Source organism: Eptatretus burgeri, chromosome 5 (assembly GCF_056783735.1).
Source record: "Eptatretus burgeri isolate ZD-2024b chromosome 5, Ebu_testis_v1, whole genome shotgun sequence".
Taxonomy (NCBI): domain Eukaryota; kingdom Metazoa; phylum Chordata; class Myxini; order Myxiniformes; family Myxinidae; genus Eptatretus; species Eptatretus burgeri.
The window spans coordinates 4,636,396-4,660,939 of record NC_140965.1 but is presented as its reverse complement, the minus strand read 5'-3'; the positions used below and the strand labels follow the sequence as shown (position 1 = coordinate 4,660,939).

General features: G+C 43.1%; 1 protein-coding gene across 2 annotated transcripts in view; it reads left to right on the top strand.

Moving 5' to 3' along the window:
• The window catches only part of LOC147025742 (P2X purinoceptor 4-like), a 112,925-nt gene that overhangs the window by 20,176 nt on the left and 68,205 nt on the right, over nucleotides 1–24,544 (top strand). For both annotated transcript variants that reach the window (XM_085880441.1, XM_085880440.1), the window contains exons 3-4: nucleotides 20,222–20,366; nucleotides 20,465–20,536. In XM_085880441.1, the coding sequence (XP_085736567.1) occupies nucleotides 20,222–20,366; nucleotides 20,465–20,536 (217 nt within the window). The remainder of the gene's footprint in view (nucleotides 1–20,221; nucleotides 20,367–20,464; nucleotides 20,537–24,544) is intronic.

Here is a 24,544-nt window from a genome sequence, read left to right as displayed (position 1 = left end):
ACCTGATGGTCCATGTGATTACGTGTACAGATTTTCCGTGTTTATAGTGCAGGACAAGCTGGATCCTGATGGACCATGTGATTACATGTACAGATTTTCCGTGTTTATAGTGGAGGACAAGCTGGAACCTGATGGACCATGTGATTACGTGTAAAGATTTTCCGTGTTTATAGTGGAGGACAAGTTTGAACCTGATTGTCCATGTGATTACGTGTATAGATTTTCCGTCTTTATCGTGGTGGACAAGCTGGAACCTGATGGTCCATGTGATTACGTGTACAGATTTTCCGTGTTTATAGTGGAGGACAAGTTTGAACCTGATAGACCATGTGATTACATGTACAGATTTTCCATGTTTATAGTGGAGGACAAGCTGGAACCTGATGGTCCATGTGGTTACGTGTACAGATTTTCCGTGTTTATAGTGGAGGACAAGCTGGAACCTGATGGACCATGTGATTACATGTACAGATTTTCCGTCTTTATCGTGGTGGACAAGCTGGAACCTGATGGTCCATGTGATTACGTGTACAGATTTTCCGTGTTTATAGTGCAGGACAAGCTGGATCCTGATGGACCATGTGATTACATGTACAGATTTTTCGTGGAGGACAAGCTGGAACCTGATGGACCATGTGATTACGTGTAAAGATTTTCCGTGTTTATAGTGGAGGACAAGTTTGAACCTGATTGTCCATGTGATTACGTGTATAGATTTTCCGTCTTTATCGTGGTGGACAAGCTGGAACCTGATGGGCCATGTGATTACGTGTATAGATTTTCCGTGTTTATAGTGGAGGACAAGTTTGAACCTGATGGTCCATGTGATTACATGTACAGATTTTCCGTGTTTATAGTGGAGGACAAGTTTGAACCTGATAGACCATGTGATTACGTGTACAGATTTTCCGTGTTTATAGTGGAGGACAAGCTGGAACCTGATGGACCATGTGATTACGTGTACAGATTTTCCGTGTTTATAGTGGAGGACAAGTTTGAACCTGATGGACCATGTGATTACGTGTATAGATTTTCGGTCTTTATCATGGTGGACAAGCTGGAACCTGATGGTCCATGTGATTACATGTACAGATTTTCCGTGTTTATATTGGAGGACAAGTTTGAACCTGATAGACCATGTGATTACATGTACAGATTTTCCGTGTTTATATTGGAGGACAAGTTTGAACCTGATAGACCATGTGATTACATGTACAGATTTTCCGTTTTTATAGTGGTGGACAAGCTGGAACCTGATGGTCCATGTGATGACAAGTTCTGATTTTCCATGTTTATAGTGGAGGGCAAGCTGGAACCTGATGGTCCATGTGATTACGTGTACAGATTTTCCGTGTTTATAGTGGAGGACAAGCTGGAACCTGATGGACCATGTGATTACGTGTACAGATTTTCCGTGTTTATAGTGGAGGACAAGTTTGAACCTGATTGTCCATGTGATTACGTGTATAGATTTTCCGTCTTTATCGTGGTGGACAAGCTGGAACCTGATGGTCCATGTGATTACATGTACAGATTTTCCGTATTTATAGTGGTGGACAAGCTGGAACCTGATGGTCCATGTGATTACGTGTACAGATTTTCCGTATTTATAGTGGTGGACAAGCTGGAACCTGATGGTCCATGTGATTACATGTACAGATTTTCCGTGTTTATAGTGGAGGACAAGTTTGAACCTGATGGTCCATGTGATTACGTGTATAGATTTTCCGTGTTTATAGTGGAGGACAAGCTGGAACCTGATGGTCCATGTGATTACGTGTACAGATTTTCCGTGTTTATAGTGGAGGACAAGCTGGAACCTGATGGACCATGTGATTACGTGTACAGATTTTCCGTGTTTATAGTGGAGGACAAGTTTGAACCTGATTGTCCATGTGATTACGTGTATAGATTTTCCGTCTTTATCGTGGTGGACAAGCTGGAACCTGATGGTCCATGTGATTATGTGTACAGATTTTCCGTGTTCATAGTGGAGGACAAGTTTGAACCTGAAAGACCATGTGATTACGTGTACAGATTTTCCGTTATTATAGTGGAGGACAAGTTTGAACCTGATGAACCATGTGATTACGTGTACAGATTTTCCGTGTTTATAGTGGAGGACAAGTTTGAACCTGATTGTCCATGTGATTACGTGTATAGATTTTCCGTCTTTATCGTGGTGGACAAGCTGGAACCTGATGGTCCATGTGATTACGTGTATAGATTTTCCGTGTTTATAGTGGAGGACAAGTTTGAACCTGATAGACCATGTGATTACGTGTACAGATTTTCCGTGTTTATAGTGGAGGACAAGCTGGAACCTGATGGACCATGTGATTACGTGTACAGATTTTCGGTCTTTATCATGGTGGACAAGCTGGAACCTGATGGTCCATGTGATTACATGTACAGATTTTCCGTGTTTATATTGGAGGACAAGTTTGAACCTGATAGACCATGTGATTACATGTACAGATTTTCCGTGTTTATATTGGAGGACAAGTTTGAACCTGATAGACCATGTGATTACATGTACAGATTTTCCGTTTTTATAGTGGTGGACAAGCTGGAACCTGATGGTCCATGTGATGACAAGTTCTGATTTTCCATGTTTATAGTGGAGGGCAAGCTGGAACCTGATGGTCCATGTGATTACGTGTACAGATTTTCCGTGTTTATAGTGGAGGACAAGCTGGAACCTGATGGACCATGTGATTACGTGTACAGATTTTCCGTGTTTATAGTGGAGGACAAGTTTGAACCTGATTGTCCATGTGATTACGTGTATAGATTTTCCGTCTTTATCGTGGTGGACAAGCTGGAACCTGATGGTCCATGTGATTACATGTACAGATTTTCCGTGTTTATAGTGGTGGACAAGCTGGAACCTGATGGTCCATGTGATGACATGTTCTGATTTTCCGTGTTTATAGTGGTGGACAAGCTGGAACCTGATGGTCCATGTGATGACATGTTCTGATTTTCCGTGTTTATAGTGGAGGACAAGTTTGAACCTGATGGTCCATGTGATTACGTGTATAGATTTTCCGTCTTTATCGTGGTGGACAAGCTGGAACCTGATGGTCCATGTGATTACATGTACAGATTTTCCGTGTTTATAGTGGAGGACAAGTTTGAACCTGATAGACCATGTGATTACGTGTACAGATTTTCCGTGTTTATAGTGGAGGACAAGTTTGAACCTGATTGTCCATGTGATTACGTGTATAGATTTTCCGTCTTTATCGTGGTGGACAAGCTGGAACCTGATGGTCCATGTGATTACGTGTATAGATTTTCCGTGTTTATAGTGGAGGACAAGTTTGAACCTGATAGACCATGTGATTACGTGTACAGATTTTCCGTGTTTATAGTGGAGGACAAGTTTGAACCTGATAGACCATGTGATTACGTGTACAGATTTTCCGTGTTTATAGTGGAGGACAAGTTTGAACCTGATTGTCCATGTGATTACGTGTATAGATTTTCCGTCTTTATCGTGGTGGACAAGCTGGAACCTGATGGTCCATGTGATTACGTGTATAGATTTTCCGTGTTTATAGTGGAGGACAAGTTTGAACCTGATAGACCATGTGATTACGTGTACAGATTTTCCGTGTTTATAGTGGAGGACAAGCTGGAACCTGATGGACCATGTGATTACATGTACAGATTTTCCGTGTTTATAGTGGAGGACAAGCTGGAACCTGATGGACCATGTGATTACATGTACAGATTTTCCGTCTTTATCGTGGTGGACAAGCTGGAACCTGATGGTCCATGTGATTACGTGTACAGATTTTCCGTGTTTATAGTGCAGGACAAGCTGGATCCTGATGGACCATGTGATTACATGTACAGATTTTTCGTGGAGGACAAGCTGGAACCTGATGGTCCATGTGATTACGTGTACAGATTTTCCGTGTTTATAGTGGAGGACAAGCTGGAACCTGATGGACCATGTGATTACGTGTACAGATTTTCCGTGTTTATAGTGGAGGACAAGTTTGAACCTGATGGTCCATGTGATTACGTGTATAGATTTTCCGTCTTTATCATGGTGGACAAGCTGGAACCTGATGGTACATGTGATTACATGTACAGATTTTCCGTGTTTATATTGGAGGACAAGTTTGAACCTGATAGACCATGTGATTACATGTACAGATTTTCCGTGTTTATATTGGAGGACAAGTTTGAACCTGATAGACCATGTGATTACATGTACAGATTTTCCGTGTTTATAGTGGTGGACAAGCTGGAACCTGATGGTCCATGTGATGACAAGTTCTGATTTTCCATGTTTATAGTGGAGGGCAAGCTGGAACCTGATGGTCCATGTGATTACGTGTACAGATTTTCCGTGTTTATAGTGGAGGACAAGCTGGAACCTGATGGACCATGTGATTACGTGTACAGATTTTCCGTGTTTATAGTGGAGGACAAGTTTGAACCTGATTGTCCATGTGATTACATGTACAGATTTTCCGTGTTTATAGTGGAGGACAAGCTGGAACCTGATGGACCATGTGATTACGTGTACAGATTTTCCGTGTTTATAGTGGAGGACAAGCTGGATCCTGATGGACCATGTGATTACATGTACAGATTTTCCGTCTTTATCGTGGTGGACAAGCTGGAACCTGATGGTCCATGTGATTACGTGTACAGATTTTCCGTGTTTATAGTGCAGGACAAGCTGGATCCTGATGGACCATGTGATTACATGTACAGATTTTTCGTGGAGGACAAGCTGGAACCTGATGGTCCATGTGATTACGTGTAAAGATTTTCCGTCTTTATCGTGGTGGACAAGCTGGAACCTGATGGGCCATGTGATTACGTGTACAGATTTTCCGTGTTTATAGTGGAGGACAAGTTTGAACCTGATGGTCCATGTGATTACGTGTATAGATTTTCCGTCTTTATCATGGTGGACAAGCTGGAACCTCATGGTCCATGTGATTACATGTACAGATTTTCCGTGTTTATATTGGAGGACAAGTTTGAACCTGATAGACCATGTGATTACATGTACAGATTTTCCGTGTTTATATTGGAGGACAAGTTTGAACCTGATAGACCATGTGATTACATGTACAGATTTTCCGTGTTTATAGTGGTGGACAAGCTGGAACCTGATGGTCCATGTGATGACAAGTTCTGATTTTCCATGTTTATAGTGGAGGGCAAGCTGGAACCTGATGGTCCATGTGATTACGTGTACAGATTTTCCGTGTTTATAGTGGAGGACAAGCTGGAACCTGATGGACCATGTGATTACGTGTACAGATTTTCCGTGTTTATAGTGGAGGACAAGTTTGAACCTGATTGTCCATGTGATTACATGTACAGATTTTCCGTGTTTATAGTGGAGGACAAGCTGGAACCTGATGGACCATGTGATTACGTGTATAGATTTTCCTTGTTTATAGTGGAGGACAAGTTTGAACCTGATGGTCCATGTGATTACATGTGCAGATTTTCCGTGTTTATATTGGAGGACAAGTTTGAACCTGATAGACCATGTGATTACATGTACAGATTTTCCGTATTTATAGTGGTGGACAAGTTTGAACCTGATGGACCATGTGATTGCATGTACAGATTTTCCGTGTTTATAGTGGAGGACAAGCTGGAACCTGATAGACCATGTGATTACATGTACAGATTTTCCGTGTTTATAGTGGAGGACAAGCTGGAACCTGATGGTCCATGTGATTACGTGTACAGATTTTCCGTGTTTATAGTGCAGGACAAGCTGGATCCTGATGGACCATGTGATTACATGTACAGATTTTTCGTGGAGGACAAGCTGGAACCTGATGGACCATGTGATTACGTGTAAAGATTTTCCGTGTTTATAGTGGAGGACAAGTTTGAACCTGATTGTCCATGTGATTACGTGTATAGATTTTCCGTCTTTATCGTGGTGGACAAGCTGGAACCTGATGGTCCATGTGATTACGTGTACAGATTTTCCGTGTTTATAGTGCAGGACAAGCTGGAACCTGATGGACCATGTGATTACATGTACAGATTTTCCGTGTTTATAGTGGAGGACAAGCTGGAACCTGATGGTCCATGTGATTACATGTACAGATTTTCCGTGTTTATAGTGGAGGACAAGCTGGAACCTGATGGACCATGTGATTACATGTACAGATTTTCCGTCTTTATCGTGGTGGACAAGCTGGAACCTGATGGTCCATGTGATTACGTGTACAGATTTTCCGTGTTTATAGTGCAGGACAAGCTGGATCCTGATGGACCATGTGATTACATGTACAGATTTTTCGTGGAGGACAAGCTGGAACCTGATGGACCATGTGATTACGTGTAAAGATTTTCCGTGTTTATAGTGGAGGACAAGTTTGAACCTGATTGTCCATGTGATTACGTGTATAGATTTTCCGTCTTTATCGTGGTGGACAAGCTGGAACCCGATGGTCCATGTGATTACGTGTATAGATTTTCCGTGTTTATAGTGGAGGACAAGCTGGAACCTGATGGTCCATGTGATTACATGTACAGATTTTCCGTGTTTATAGTGGAGGACAAGCTGGAACCTGATGGACCATGTGATTACGTGTACAGATTTTCCGTGTTTATATTGGAGGACAAGTTTGAACCTGATGGTCCATGTGATTACATGTACAGATTTTCCGTGTTTATATTGGAGGACAAGTTTGAACCTGATAGACCATGTGATTACATGTACAGATTTTCCGTATTTATAGTGGTGGACAAGCTGGAACCTGATGGTCCATGTGATTACGTGTACAGATTTTCCGTGTTTATAGTGGAGGACAAGCTGGAACCTGATGGACCATGTGATTACATGTACAGATTTTCCGTGTTTATAGTGGAGGACAAGCTGGAACCTGATGGTCCATGTGATTACGTGTACAGATTTTCCGTGTTTATAGTGGAGGACAAGCTGGAACCTGATGGTCCATGTGATTACATGTACAGATTTTCCGTGTTTATAGTGGAGGACAAGCTGGAACCTGATGGTCCATGTGATTACGTGTACAGATTTTCCGTGTTTATAGTGGAGGACAAGCTGGAACCTGATGGACCATGTGATTACGTGTACAGATTTTCCGTGTTTATAGTGGAGGACAAGTTTGAACCTGATGGTCCATGTGATTACGTGTATAGATTTTCCGTCTTTATCGTGGTGGACAAGCTGGAACCTGATGGTCCATGTGATTACGTGTACAGATTTTCCGTGTTTATAGTGGAGGACAAGTTTGAACCTGATTGTCCATGTGATTACGTGTATAGATTTTCCGTCTTTATCGTGGTGGACAAGCTGGAACCTGATGGTCCATGTGATTACATGTACAGATTTTCCGTGTTTATAGTGGAGGACAAGTTTGAACCTGATGGTCCATGTGATTACATGTACAGATTTTCCGTGTTAAAGTGGAGGACAAGTTTGAACCTGATAGACCATGTGATTACGTGTACAGATTTTCCGTGTTTATAGTGGAGGACAAGCTGGAACCTGATGGTCCATGTGATTACGTGTACAGATTTTCCGTGTTTATAGTGGAGGACAAGCTGGAACCTGATGGTCCATGTGATTACATGTACAGATTTTCCGTGTTTATAGTGGAGGACAAGCTGGAACCTGATGGTCCATGTGATTACATGTACAGATTTTCCGTGTTTATATTGGAGGACAAGTTTGAACCTGATAGACCATGTGATTACATGTACAGATTTTCCGTGTTTATAGTGGAGGGCAAGCTGGAACCTGATGGTCCATGTGATTACGTGTACAGATTTTCCGTGTTTATAGTGGAGGACAAGCTGGAACCTGATGGTCCATGTGATTACGTGTACAGATTTTCCGTGTTTATAGTGGAGGACAAGCTGGAACCTGATGGTCCATGTGATTACGTGTACAGATTTTCCGTGTTTATAGTGGAGGACAAGCTGGAACCTGATGGTCCATGTGATTACGTGTACAGATTTTCCGTGTTTATAGTGGAGGACAAGTTTGAACCTGATGGTCCATGTGATTACGTGTATAGATTTTCCGTCTTTATCGTGGTGGACAAGCTGGAACCTGATGGTCCATGTCATTACGTGTACAGATTTTCCGTGTTCATAGTGGAGGACAAGTTTGAACCTGAAAGACCATGTGATTACGTGTACAGATTTTCCGTTATTATAGTGGAGGACAAGTTTGAACCTGATGAACCATGTGATTACGTGTACAGATTTTCCGTGTTTATAGTGGAGGACAAGCTGGAACCTGATGGTCCATGTGATTACGTGTACAGATTTTCCGTGTTTATAGTGGAGGACAAGCTGGAACCTGATGGTCCATGTCATTACGTGTACAGATTTTCCGTGTTCATAGTGGAGGACAAGTTTGAACCTGAAAGACCATGTGATTACGTGTACAGATTTTCCGTTATTATAGTGGAGGACAAGTTTGAACCTGATTGTCCATGTGATTACGTGTATAGATTTTCCGTCTTTATCGTGGTGGACAAGCTGGAACCTGATGGTCCATGTGATTACGTGTACAGATTTTCCGTGTTTATAGTGGAGGACAAGTTTGAACCTGATAGACTATGTCATTACGTGTACAGATTTTCCGTGTTTATAGTGGAGGACAAGCTGGAACCTGATAGACCATGTGATTACATGTACAGATTATCCGTGTTTATAGTGGTGGACAAGCTGGAAACCTGATGGTCCATGTGATTACATGTACAGATTTTCCGTGTTTATAGTGGAGGACAAGTTTGAACCTGATAGACCATGTGATTACATGTACAGATTTTCCGTGTTTATAGTGGAGGGCAAGCTGGAACCTGATGGTCCATGTGATTACGTGTACAGATTTTCCGTGTTTATAGTGGAGGACAAGCTGGAACCTGATGGACCATGTGATTACGTGTACAGATTTTCCGTGTTTATAGTGGAGGACAAGTTTGAACCTGATTGTCCATGTGATTACGTGTATAGATTTTCCGTCTTTATCGTGGTGGACAAGCTGGAACCTGATGGTCCATGTGATTACATGTACAGATTTTCCGTGTTTATAGTGGAGGACAAGTTTGAACCTGATGGTCCATGTGATTACATGTACAGATTATCCGTGTTTATAGTGGAGGACAAGCTGGAACCTGATGGTCCATGTGATTACGTGTACAGATTTTCCGTGTTTATAGTGGAGGACAAGCTGGAAGCTGATGGTCCATGTGATTACGTGTACAGATTTTCCATGTTTCTAGTGGAGGACAAGCTGGAACCTGATGGTCCATGTGATTACGTGTACAGATTTTCCGTGTTTATAGTGGAGGACAAGCTGGAACCTGATGGTCCATGTGATTACATGTACAGATTTTCCGTGTTTATAGTGGAGGACAAGCTGGAACCTGATGGTCCATGTGATTACGTGTACAGATTTTCCGTGTTTATAGTGGAGGACAAGCTGGAACCTGATGGACCATGTGATTACGTGTACAGATTTTCCGTGTTTATAGTGGAGGACAAGTTTGAACCTGATGGTCCATGTGATTACGTGTACAGATTTTCCGTGTTTATAGTGGAGGACAAGCTGGAGCCTGATGGTCCATGTGATTACGTGTACAGATTTTCCGTGTTTATAGTGGAGGACAAGCTGGAACCTGATGGACCATGTGATTACGTGTTAAGATTTTCCGTGTTTATAGTGGAGGACAAGTTTGAACCTGATTGTCCATGTGATTACGTGTACAGATTTTCCGTGTTTATAGTGGAGGACAAGCTGGAACCTGATGGTCCATGTGATTACATGTACAGATTTTCCGTGTTTATAGTGGAGGACAAGCTGGAACCTGATGGTCCATGTGATTACGTGTACAGATTTTCCGTGTTTATAGTGGAGGACAAGCTGGAACCTGATGGTCCATGTGATTACGTGTACAGATTTTCCGTGTTTATAGTGGAGGACAAGCTGGAACCTGATGGTCCATGTGATTACGTGTACAGATTTTCCGTGTTTATACTGGAGGACAAGTTTGAACCTGATGGTACATGTGATTACATGTACAGATTTTCCGTGTTTATATTGGAGGACAAGTTTGAACCTGATTGTCCATGTGATTACGTGTACAGATTTTCCATGTTTATAGTGGAGGACAAGTTTGAACCTGATGGACCATGTGATTGCATGTACAGATTTTCCGTGTTTATAGTGGAGGACAAGCTGGAACCTGATGGTCCATGTGATTACGTGTACAGATTTTCCGTGTTTATCGTGGTGGACAAGCTGGAACCTGATGGTCCATGTGATTACGTGTACAGATTTTCCGTCTTTATCGTGGTGGACAAGCTGGAACCTGATGGTCCATGTGATTACATGTACAGATTTTCCGTGTTTATAGTGGAGGACAAGTTTGAACCTGATAGACCATGTGATTACGTGTACAGATTTTCCGTGTTTATAGTGGAGGACAAGTTTGAACCTGATGGACCATGTGATTACATGTACAGATTTTCCGTGTTTATAGTGGAGGACAAGCTGGAAACCCGATGGTCCATGTGATTACGTGTACAGATTTTCCGTGTTTATCGTGGAGGACAAGTTTGAACCTGATAGACCATGTGATTACATGTACAGATTATCCGTGTTTATAGTGGAGGACAAGCTGGAACCTGATGGTCCATGTGATTACGTGTACAGATTTTCCGTTATTATAGTGGAGGACAAGTTTGAACCTGATGAACCATGTGATTACGTGTACAGATTTTCCGTGTTTAAAGTGGTGGACAAGTTTGAACCTGATAGACCATGTGATTACATGTACAGATTTTCCGTATTTATAGTGGTGGACAAGCTGGAACCTGATGGTCCATGTGATTACGTGTACAGATTTTCCGTGTTTATAGTGCAGGACAAGCTGGAACCTGATGGACCATGTGATTACATGTACAGATTTTCCGTGTTTATAGTGGAGGACAAGCTGGAACCTGATGGTCCATGTGATTACGTGTACAGATTTTCCGTGTTTATAGTGGAGGACAAGCTGGAACCTGATGGTCCATGTGATTACGTGTACAGATTTTCCGTGTTTATAGTGGAGGACAAGCTGGAAGCTGATGGTCCATGTGATTACGTGTACAGATTTTCCGTGTTTATAGTGGAGGACAAGCTGGAACCTGATGGTCCATGTGATTACGTGTACAGATTTTCCGTGTTTATAGTGGAGGACAAGCTGGAACCTGATGGACCATGTGATTACGTGTACAGATTTTCCGTGTTTATAGTGGAGGACAAGTTTGAACCTGATGAACCATGTGATTACGTGTACAGATTTTCCGTGTTTATAGTGGAGGACAAGCTGGAACCTGATGGTCCATGTGATTACGTGTACAGATTTTCCGTGTTTATAGTGCAGGACAAGCTGGAACCTGATGGACCATGTGATTACATGTACAGATTTTCCGTGTTTATAGTGGAGGACAAGCTGGAACCTGATGGTCCATGTGATTACATGTACAGATTTTCCATGTTTATAGTGGAGGACAAGCTGGAACCCGATGGTCCATGTGATTACGTGTACAGATTTTCCGTGTTTATAGTGGAGGACAAGCTGGAACCTGATGGTCCATGTGATTACGTGTACAGATTTTCCGTGTTTATAGTGGAGGACAAGTTTGAACCTGATAGACCATGTGATTACGTGTACAGATTTTCCGTATTTATAGTGGTGGACAAGCTGGAACCTGATGGTCCATGTGATTACGTGTACAGATTTTCCGTGTTTATACTGGAGGACAAGTTTGAACCTGATGGTCCATGTGATTACATGTACAGATTTTCCGTGTTTATAGTGGAGGACAAGTTTGAACCTGATGGACCATTTGATTACATGTACAGATTTTTCGTGGAGGACAAGCTGGAACCTGATAGACCATGTGATTACATGTACAGATTTTCCGTGTTAAAGTGGAGGACAAGTTTGAACCTGATGAACCATGTGATTACGTGTACAGATTTTCCGTGTTTAAAGTGGTGGACAAGTTTGAACCTGATGGACCACGTACATTACATGTACAGATTTTCTGTGTTTATGGTGGAGGACAAGTTGGAACCTGATGGTCCATGTGATTACGTGTACAGATTTTCCGTGTTTATAGTGGAGGACAAGCTGGAACCTGATGGTCCATGTGATTACATGTACAGATTTTCCGTGTTTATAGTGGAGGACAAGCTGGAACCTGATGGTCCATGTGATTACGTGTACAGATTTTCCGTGTTTATAGTGGAGGACAAGCTGGAAACCCGATGGTCCATGTGATTACGTGTACAGATTTTCCATGTTTATAGTGGAGGACAAGCTGGAACCTGATGGTCCATGTGATTACGTGTACAGATTTTCCGTGTTTATAGTGGAGGACAAGCTGGAACCTGATGGTCCATGTGATTACGTGTACAGATTTTCCGTGTTTCTAGTGGAGGACAAGTTTGAACCTAATAGACTATGTCATTACGTGTACAGATTTTCCGTGTTCATAGTGGAGGACAAGTTTGAACCTGAAAGACCATGTGATTACATGTACAGATTTTCCGTGTTTATAGTGGTGGACAAGCTGGAACCTGATGGTCCATGTGATTACGTGTACAGATTTTCCGTGTTTATAGTGAAGGACAAGCTGGAAACCCGATGGTCCATGTGATTACGTGTACAGATTTTCCGTGTTTATAGTGGAGGACAAGTTTGAACCTGATAGACCATGTGATTACATGTACAGATTATCCGTGTTTATAGTGGAGGACAAGCTGGAAGCTGATGGTCCATGTGATTACGTGTACAGATTTTCCGTGTTTATAGTGGAGGACAAGCTGGAACCTGATGGTCCATGTGATTACGTGTATAGATTTTCCGTCTTTATCGTGGTGGACAAGCTGGAACCTGATGGTCCATGTGATTACGTGTACAGATTTTCCGTGTTTATAGTGGAGGACAAGCTGGAACCTGATGGTCCATGTGATTACGTGTATAGATTTTCCGTCTTTATCGTGGTGGACAAGCTGGAAGCTGATGGTCCATGTGATTACGTGTACAGATTTTCCGTGTTTATAGTGGAGGACAAGCTGGAACCTGATGGTCCATGTGATTACGTGTACAGATTTTCCGTGTTTATAGTGGAGGACAAGCTGGAACCTGATGGTCCATGTGATTACGTGTACAGATTTTCCGTGTTCATAGTGGAGGACAAGTTTGAACCTGATAGACCATGTGATTACATGTACAGATTATCCGTGTTTATAGTGGAGGACAAGCTGGAAACCCGATGGTCCATGTGATTACGTGTACAGATTTTCCGTGTTTATAGTGGTGGACAAGCTGGAAACCCGATGGTCCATGTGATTACGTGTACAGATTTTCCGTGTTTATCGTGGAGGACAAGTTTGAACCTGATAGACCATGTGATTACATGTACAGATTATCCGTGTTTATAGTGGAGGACAAGCTGGAACCTGATGGTCCATGTGATTACGTGTACAGATTTTCCGTTATTATAGTGGAGGACAAGCTGGAAACCCGATGGTCCATGTGATTACGTGTACAGATTTTCCGTGTTTATAGTGGTGGACAAGCTGGAAACCCGATGGTCCATGTGATTACGTGTACAGATTTTCCGTGTTTATAGTGGAGGACAAGTTTGAACCTGATAGACCATGTGATTACATGTACAGATTATCCGTGTTTATAGTGGAGGACAAGCTGGAAGCTGATGGTCCATGTGATTACGTGTACAGATTTTCCGTGTTTATAGTGGAGGACAAGCTGGAACCTGATGGTCCATGTGATTACGTGTATAGATTTTCCGTCTTTATCGTGGTGGACAAGCTGGAAGCTGATGGTCCATGTGATTACGTGTACAGATTTTCCGTGTTTATAGTGGAGGACAAGCTGGAACCTGATGGTCCATGTGATTACGTGTATAGATTTTCCGTCTTTATCGTGGTGGACAAGCTGAAAGCTGATGGTCCATGTGATTACGTGTACAGATTTTCCGTGTTTATAGTGGAGGACAAGTTTGAACCTGATAGACCATGTGATTGCATGTACAGATTTTCCGTGTTTATAGTGGAGGACAAGCTGGAACCTGATGGTCCATGTGATTACGTGTATAGATTTTCCGTCTTTATCGTGGTGGACAAGCTGGAAACCCGATGGTCCATGTGATTACGTGTACAGATTTTCCGTGTTTATAGTGGAGGACAAGTTTGAACCTGATAGACCATGTGATTGCGTGTACAGATTTTCCGTGTTTATAGTGGAGGACAAGCTGGAACCTGATAGACCATGTGATTACATGTACAGATTTTCCGTGTTTATAGTGGAGGACAAGCTGGAACCTGATGGTCCATGTGATTACGTGTACAGATTTTCCGTGTTTATCGTGGTGGACAAGCTGGAACCTGATGGTCCATGTGATTACGTGTACAGATTTTCCGTCTTTATCGTGGTGGACAAGCTGGAACCTGATGGTACATGTGATTACATGTACAGATTTTCCGTGTTTATATTGGAGGACAAGTTTGAACCTGATAGACCATGTGATTACATGTACAGATTTTCCGTATTTATAGTGGTGGACAAGCTGGAACCTGATGGTCCATGTGATTACGTGTACAGATTTTCCGTGTTTATACTGGAGGACAAGTTTGAACCTGATAGACCATGTGATTACGTGTACAGATTTTCCGTGTTTATAGTGGAGGACAAGTTTGAACCTGATGGACCATTTGATTACATGTACAGATTTTTCGTGGAGGACAAGCTGGAACCTGATAGACCATGTGATTACATGTACAGATTTTCCGTGTTAAAGTGGAGGACAAGTTTGAACCTGATGAACCATGTGATTACGTGTACAGATTTTCCGTGTTTAAAGTGGTGGACAAGTTTGAACCTGATGGACCACGTACATTACATGTACAGATTTTCTGTGTTTATGGTGGAGGACAAGTTGGAACCTGATGGTCCATGTGATTACGTGTACAGATTTTCCGTGTTTATAGTGGAGGACAAGTTTGAACCTGATGGTCCATGTGATTACATGTACAGATTATCCGTGTTTATAGTGGAGGACAAGCTGGAACCTGATGGTCCATGTGATTACGTGTACAGATTTTCTGTGTTTATAGTGGAGGACAAGTTTGAACCTGATGGTCCATGTGATTACATGTACAGATTTTCCGTGTTTATAGTGGAGGACAAGCTGGAACCTGATGGTCCATGTGATTACGTGTACAGATTTTCCGTGTTTATAGTGGAGGACAAGCTGGAAACCCGATGGTCCATGTGATTAAGTGTACAGATTTTCCATGTTTATAGTGGAGGACAAGCTGGAACCTGATGGTCCATGTGATTACGTGTACAGATTTTCCGTGTTTATAGTGGAGGACAAGCTGGAACCTGATGGTCCATGTGATTACGTGTACAGATTTTCCGTGTTTCTAGTGGAGGACAAGTTTGAACCTAATAGACTATGTCATTACGTGTACAGATTTTCCGTGTTCATAGTGGAGGACAAGTTTGAACCTGAAAGACCATGTGATTACGTGTACAGATTTTCCGTGTTTATAGTGAAGGACAAGCTGGAAACCCGATGGTCCATGTGATTACGTGTACAGATTTTCCGTGTTTATAGTGGAGGACAAGTTTGAACCTGATAGACCATGTGATTACATGTACAGATTATCCGTGTTTATAGTGGAGGACAAGCTGGAAGCTGATGGTCCATGTGATTACGTGTACAGATTTTCCGTGTTTATAGTGAAGGACAAGCTGGAAACCCGATGGTCCATGTGATTACGTGTACAGATTTTCCGTGTTTATAGTGGTGGACAAGCTGGAAACCCGATGGTCCATGTGATTACGTGTACAGATTTTCCGTGTTTATAGTGGAGGACAAGTTTGAACCTGATAGACCATGTGATTACATGTACAGATTATCCGTGTTTATAGTGGAGGACAAGCTGGAAGCTGATGGTCCATGTGATTACGTGTACAGATTTTCCGTGTTTATAGTGGAGGACAAGCTGGAACCTGATGGTCCATGTGATTACGTGTATAGATTTTCCGTCTTTATCGTGGTGGACAAGCTGGAAGCTGATGGTCCATGTGATTACGTGTACAGATTTTCCGTGTTTATAGTGGAGGACAAGCTGGAACCTGATGGTCCATGTGATTACGTGTATAGATTTTCCGTCTTTATCGTGGTGGACAAGCTGAAAGCTGATGGTCCATGTGATTACGTGTACAGATTTTCCGTGTTCATAGTGGAGGACAAGTTTGAACCTGATAGACCATGTGATTACATGTACAGATTATCCGTGTTTATAGTGGAGGACAAGCTGGAAACCCGATGGTCCATGTGATTACGTGTACAGATTTTCCGTGTTTATAGTGGTGGACAAGCTGGAAACCCGATGGTCCATGTGATTACGTGTACAGATTTTCCGTGTTTATCGTGGAGGACAAGTTTGAACCTGATAGACCATGTGATTACATGTACAGATTATCCGTGTTTATAGTGGAGGACAAGCTGGAACCAGATGGTCCATGTGATTACGTGTACAGATTTTCCGTGTTTATAGTGGAGGACAAGCTGGAACCTGATGGTCCATGTGATTACGTGTACAGAATTTCCATGTTTATAGTGGAGGACAAGCTGGAATCTGATGGTCCATGTAGATTATGTATACAGATTTCCCGTGTTTTTAGTGGTGGACAAGCTGAAACGTGAGCGACCATGTGATTACATGTGCAGATTTTCCGTGTTTTTAGTGGTAGACAAGCTGGAACCTGATAGACCATGTGATTACATGTACAGATTATCCGTGTTTATAGTGGTGGACAAGCTGGAAACCTGATGGTCCATGTGATTACATGTGCAAATTTTCCGTGTTTTTAGTGGTGGACAAGCTGGAACCTCATTAGACCATGTGATTACATGTACAGATTTTCCATGTTTTTAGTGGTGGACAAGCTGGAACCTGACGGTCCATGTTGATTTTCGATTTTTCCGGTGTTGTTTTTTTGGACAAGCAACATGGTTATTTTGTCTTTTTTTTTCGAGCTTTGGAATCAAAGGAAGAAATCACCTTTTGCAGACTTTAAGAAACCCTTTGCAGTTTGAATGATCCATGTTTAAAAACACCAAAAACAAACAAATTTTAAGCACCACCAACTTGAAAAGTTGCCCAGCCAGGTGAGGATCAGCACTCTTGACCACCGAGTGGTCTTCATCTGGAACTCCATTCAGTGCGCACTGTGTCCTCCATTGGGGGATGAGGGAGGGCATCACTCAACTGCAATAGGCATGATGATTATGAACATGCTCCGTTTCACCATCTCCACATGGCAATCGCATGACCGTCCTCACCATCTTTCACTTCAGGGTACCGAACACCTGGTGCATGATGCCTGAACAGTCCTGTATGAAGACTACTCCGTCGTCAAAACGTCTGACCTGAGCCTTACCTTGCTGGGTATTTGTGCTACTTGGTGGTGCCTTCATTTTTGAATATGATCTATTGCTGAGATAACTGTTGGATAATCTGTCTCCTCCCTACGGTATTGTAAAGCTTCATACTCTGTTTGATACCAAATTAAAAGTTAAATGGAACAATGAAACCCAAAAACTCTCATCTCAACAATGTTATCATTTCTGATAGGTATCACTTTGCTGCAGAGTATGCTTATCATGTACGTGCGTATACATGTTCAGGTATCACATCATCCATTGCAAAAGAGAGGGTTAAATGTGGGTACTTTGATCTTAACAGTTGATTTGTAGCCAATTATCCACTTGGCAGGAAGTACCGCGATGGTAGCATCGACGATGGTTTGGGCAGGGTGAGGCTTCCGTCTTGCGGCTTCTAATTTGGCCAATCGATCCATTCAATCCATTCTGAGGCTTGAGACTCGACTCTGTATTGGTTTCTGAATGGAACCGCTGAGAATATCATCATCATCATGATACTAAAATACACCAATTCTAAGTGATGTATAAACCTTGTAGAAGCAAAATGGTTTGGTCAATCTCCACCAAGTTTGTATACGTGCTGGGGTACCTGAGAGCTGGTCATGGGCACAATTGAAATTGGCCCCTTGCCCCCCTGAGGGTGGACGAGAGACGACACATTCAAGTCCTTTGGATCACGATGCAGATTGTTTGAAGCTGATTCATCACAAGCCGTAAAAAAAAAAGTATAAACATTTTACCAATAGTGATTTTTTTTTTATTTAAAGTTAACTCATTGTGCCTCTTGCTACTTGCAGTCATCATCATCATCATCATCATCATCATCATCATCATACGAAAATATGACAACACGCAGTGCATTGATGAGTCAGAGGACGCAAAGCAGTAAAGAGTCACAGATGGAAGGAAACGCTCAAACGGCTCGACAGGCCCATGACTGCAGGAAAAGCCCATGAATGTCAATACATACCACCAGGTTGAATCCTGGGACTGATGATGTACATATTAGCTGATTGAACAACATCCATATAATGTTGGCTGTGAAAGGAAACTCGTAAGTTAACAGCTCGGTTATTTTTGGAGGAAAACCCATCACATCTCAGTTTTTTTTTTTTTCTACATTGTCAAGACTCGTATGAGAGTGACCACACAACTCGCATCACGGGGGGGCATGAGACATGAGGGGAGGGAGTGGGAAGGACAAAACAGTGGGAACAGAGACATTAGGAGATGTGTGGAAGGGAGAGGGATGCGGCGGGGAACATGGGGTAAACAAGATGGACATTACAGGGACTTTCAGGAAGGAAAGCAGGAAATTTGAAAGAGGTGTGTTTGGGGTGGATTAATGGGGGTAGAAAAGATCAAGGATTTGGATGGGGGATGATAGGTGGTGGTGAACAGCTGTTTTGAAGGCCTGGAGGGAAGAATGGGATTGAAGAGAGTGTGGGAGTTTATTCCAAAGGTGGGGAAAAAGAGGAATGAAAGAGTGAAGGTGAGCAGTAATTTGTGATTTTGGTATTTTTACCAGAAGGGGGTTGTTGGCGGACCTTGAGTGCCCTGCTGAAATATGGAGGGGACATATCACAGAGAGAGCAGGTGGGGCGAGACCGGAGAGGAAACGGTAGAAGACAGAATGTCCATCGACCTGCCTGTGGTGAGAAAGTGAGAGGCCCAAAGATTCAGCCTCATTGTGAGAGATACCAATGATCGTAAATGCCTTGGTTTCCACAGTGTGAAGCCGAGAAAGGTGTGAGGCAGGAGCAGCAGCCCAGAGGGGAGAGCAGTACTCCATCAGGCTGTGGACGAAAGCTTTGTATGTGGTCAGGAGCTCAGGTGGGCTGAGGAAGGACTTTGCATGACGGAGGATGCCCAGTCAGCGACTGGCTTTGGAGGCCAGGTTGGAAATGTGGCTTTCCCAGGAAAGATCATGGCAGATAGTGAGACCAAGAAGCTTGAATGGAAGGACTTCTTCCAGAGGATTGTTGAGAAAGTAGATTGGGGGGGGGGGGGTCTAAACGGTCCTTTCGGAGAGACGTGGTGAGATTGTGAGATTTGTCCGGATTGAAAGATATGTTCCACGTGTTGGACCAGTTTGTGATTTTATTCAGATCTGCTGAGAGTGAAGAAGCTGCTGCTTGCCGGTCTGAGGGATGACAGATGGTACGGCAGAGGGTGGAGTCATCAGCAAAGAGATAAAGAGGATTTTCCAGAGAGTCGGAGAGATCGTTGATGAAAACCAGAAATAGAACAGGGCCCAGAACGCTACCTTGAGGAACTCCAGCCAGGACAGGAAGGGGGATGAAAGAACTCCATTTAGGGCCACACGTTGACTGCGACAGGAGAGGAAGTCTGCGAGCCATGAGTGGAGATGGCCTTGATACCATAGGAAGAGAGTTTGGTGAGTAGGGCAGGGTGCCAAACCGTGTCAAAAGCAAGCAAAAGATCTTTATTTTAATTCCTAATGTCTGGGGATGTGTGTCTGATTTCATGTCTGGCATTGAGTACCTGCATCCGTTGTTGGGAGAGCAGAAGCAGCATATCCAGGGTAGAGTGACCTGGTCTGAAACCAAATTGATGATTCTCTAATATGAGTGCATCTTTTACCAAAGTGATTGATGAATAATTGAAACGTTTCCTTGCTCTTGGTTTTTCTAACAATGAACTAACCTCTTTGATGTTTGTGATCTATGATGACCTGTAGGTATGTTATCTACGTGAAGAAGGGTTACCGTGAAAACGAAGAAGTCGTAAGCTCGGTCAGCATAAAGGTAAAGGGGGTGGCGGTCACTAACAAGGAGCAGCACCCTTGGACTTGGGACCCTGCCGACTATGTCGTTCCACCTCAGGTAGGAAAATTGCAAATGTTAACCACTTCATTTGTAAACCTATCGGCACATGATCCCAACCACAACCAGCTGTTTCTGCCACATTGTTTTCACTTCAGGAAATGAATTCTTTTTTTGTCATGACAAACTTTATCATGACTAGGAACCAGAAACAAGGAACTTGTCCAGAGGTGAGTTTTCGGGAAATGGGACTGTGATTAAGTACTGAGTTAGTTCAAAGGAAGGGATTCCATGGACAGCGAGCAAGGTTTAGTGAAAAATACATCCGTGATATTTAGCGACAACTATTATGGATTTCAAAAACGTAATTCAATCAAATTGATAAACCTGTTAATTTGATACAATAGATGTATTATATTGAATTGTGGATAATAACTGGAGTATTTAAAGATAATTGAGTGTTGATTGTTTATAAAGTATGGGGGGGGTGGGTCAAAAAGATTGGTCCAAGTTCGAAGGAAAAATACTTTTGATACAAAGAAAAATTTCATTTTTAGATCCTTGTGGAGGATCTCTAAGTCTTACTCGCATTGTTGTTCTTGTGGACTTTTTTGTTTTACAGCCTACAGTTTTCATCGAAACTTCCTTAAACTTGGCATATATATATATATATATATATATATATATATATATATATATATATATATATATATATATATATATATATATATATATATATATATATATATGTAAAAATACCCTGCACAGACAGTCACCATCTCCGAGTTTGAAAATTCCTCCTAGAAAAAAAGTTATGACGTCAAAATATCTCCGCTAATGGAAATCGCCTATCCCATTATCTCCGAAACTCGGCAAGCTGTTTGAATTTTGTTTGCGGGAATCAAGCCGGGCATTAGCACAGATAAATTATCGCAAACCTGATAATCACAATGACGTCATATTCGTTTTTATGACGTCATCATTAAGAGGACAAGGATCTTAGCTCATTCGAGCCTGTTAAAGTTGTCATTATAAACTGTGATTAGTGTCTGTTTTGGTGTGTTAGGCTGAGATTAAAAAAAAAAAAATAAACCTTATCTTAACAAGCATATTTTAAAATGGAACACATATGAAGTTATCATTAATTAACCTAATTAAATTAATGATGAGCTATAATTCCTCTCATTTGTCAAAGATAAACGTTCCTCTGAGGATTTCACATGAGATTGGTGGCTGACCCAATCACTACCAATCCATTCCTAATCACCACCAATCCAATAAATCTGTACATTTATACAAGTCGAGTTTGTACGAAGAGAATTGAAAGTGTTCACCTGAATATGTGGAAAAAAAAAGTGTGTGTGTGTGTGTGTGTGTGTGTGTGTGTGTGTGTGTGTGTATAATATATATATATATATATATATATATGTGTGTATATCTATTTATATATATATATATATATATATATATATATATATATATATATATATATATATATATATATATATATATATATATATATATTGTTACGGTTGTGGAAATTCACAGAACACCATTCAGGTTCCCCGAAGATCAGTTATGTCGATAAGTCTGTGTCCAGATAGATTTCCCCACTGATGTCTAACGGGATTTATTCGTGTAACCGGGCTGTGCGTCTTTGAGTTAGCCGTTATTCTGTTCTATCTTTTATTTGAAACAACCGCATCTCAACAACCATAACCGCATCTCGACCACCACACCATCCCCACCACAGCGCCAACCACACTGCAACCATGCCACCTCCACCACCACAACGGCATCTCGACAAATAAAGAAAACGAAAGCAACGGTAAAAAAAAAACCGTTGCTCCGAAGAAAAACAACTCCATCACTCCTCGGATTTTTTCCCCCGCGCGCCGCGAAGGGAGGGGCGAAGCGCCGGGGTGATAAAAGGCCGGGCTAAAACGCCAAGAAACCAGTCTGGGTTCGCCATGGAGTTCGTCTGAAGTCGAGTCAGTCTGGGTTCGGCGCTGAGTTGAGAGAGAGAACGGTGGGAGAGACGCTGACACTGTGTTGAGAAGGCAGTCCAGAGGAGGGAGTTGAGCTGGCAGTTAGCGAGTGGGAAAGAGAGTCCCTCTCCTTGGTCTCTCTCCTTGGTCATTGGCGCCGTTGCAGCCGGAGAGGAGTCGCCAGCCGGATCGCCATTGGAGGCGCCGTTGAAGGCACGGGTGGAGTCCCGCGGAGTGCAGGCAGAGCCACCGAGGGTCGCTGAACCAGCGCCCAGCGAGTCACCACGAGGGTGGCAGGTAACCTGCGCGGCCTCCCAGAGCCTTGCGGTCATCGCGGCTCCAAACAACCATTAAAGGCCTACGGGCCCTGTTCTACCCTTTCCTCTCCTGGGGTTTTCTTTGTATGGAAGTCTGTGGCACCTTGTCCTACAAGTCGAACTGTTAAGTGCCTGCACATTATGTAATAAATAGATCGGCTGTAGGTCTTTTTGCTTGTGTCTTTGTCCCCATCCCCCCCCCCCCCCCCATTGCTTCATTGACTGCATATGTGCATTTATAAATAAATGCCCTTGTTTGAATATTCACTTGCTCGTTGCGTCCCTTCCTCCATTGAGTTGCCGTAATTACGTTCGGAATAATAGCCAATAAGATAATCACGTCCGACGGGGCTTGGCGATAATAAACCGCTCGGCAATCGCAAACGGCGCGAGCTGCATAAAGCGGCTCGTGTCTGTACGGGTCCCGTCGAGGTGTAAATCCCCGGCATTTCTGTCTGTGCGAATACTTAGGTAAATCGACAATTCGGCGATCAACTCTGTCGCGCGTGGACAGAATAGTTGGCTGATTTACGGTGTGGTTAAAAACACACCCGTAGCTGGATTTCAGCGGTGATCCGAAAGCTGCGACTGGGATTGCCACGGTCGGTGGGTGCGTGCGGCCGCGAATTAGCTAAAAGCGGTTGTCCACATGCGGCACGGTGAGAACTACAACAATATGTATATGTATATGTATATGTATATGTATATGTATATATATATATATATATATATATATATATATAGATATATATATATATATATATATATATATATATATATATATATATATATATATGTATATATATAGTTGTGGGCTGGGGTTCGGCGGTGATAAACGACCACCAGGGGGAGCAGTCGGGTCGTCTCCACCGAACACCCCGGAATTTAGGTCGTGACTCTCGGATAAGTCCGAAAGGTCACGGGTCCCTTCGCAGACCGTGGTCGCCAATATTTCGACAGCGTGGGGTGGGGTTAATTGCCTAATTTTAACATACCTAAGTACCCACGTCGTCAAATTACCAGGGAAGTCACACCCTCGACGGACTCTGTCGAATCGGGTCGCTTTAGCGACCTCGGTCCGGTGTAACCGAGCGGAATTACCAGAGTCCGTCGGTCCAGACGACAACTTACGGCACACTGCCTCCCAAATTCTCAATATGCACCATGCTGGGTCAATGGAAGAAAACACGAGCAACGAACTGGAACATTTAACAGATATTTATTTACAATAATAAGACACAGAGCAGAGTTATCCGAATAAAAGAAATGCAATTTACAATGAATACAAGCACTTAACAGTCTCTACTTACAGGACGGGCACCACACGCACACACACACACACACACACACACACACACACACACACACACACACACACACACACACACACACACACACACACACACACACACACACAAGAAATGGACCCTGTGGGTCTATATTCGGCCCCTCAGCCCAGGAGGGAAAGGCGAGCTGGGGACCAGGGTCTTGCCGGGTACCTTCCCACCTCGTGTGGTCACACCGACTCCAACCCACCAAGGTGGGACTCGAACCCATGTCCTGGAATCCACGGGCCCACGACCCTGGCTGCTCGGCCACCACTACAACGAGGAGCCACTGCAAAGGACCGTAGACCACGACCGAGACCAAGCCACCAAGACCAAGCCAATCACCACGATGACTGCGGTACTCTGGTCTTGACAACCACTCCACTCTCCTTGACGAGGCGAACACTTCATCTGGCTGGGGCGGAGCTGGCCCTCAGGTCATGAGCCTCCTGATTGGACGGGGAATCTCGGGGGGGGGGGTGTCGGGGCTTCTCGGAGGCCCGCCCCCCGAAGAGGCTCTGTAGTAGCCTTCGGCACGCTGGCCTCCCGTTGGCCGGAGCGCCTCAGCCCTGCTCGCCCTTCACCCATTAGCTAGAGGAAACGCT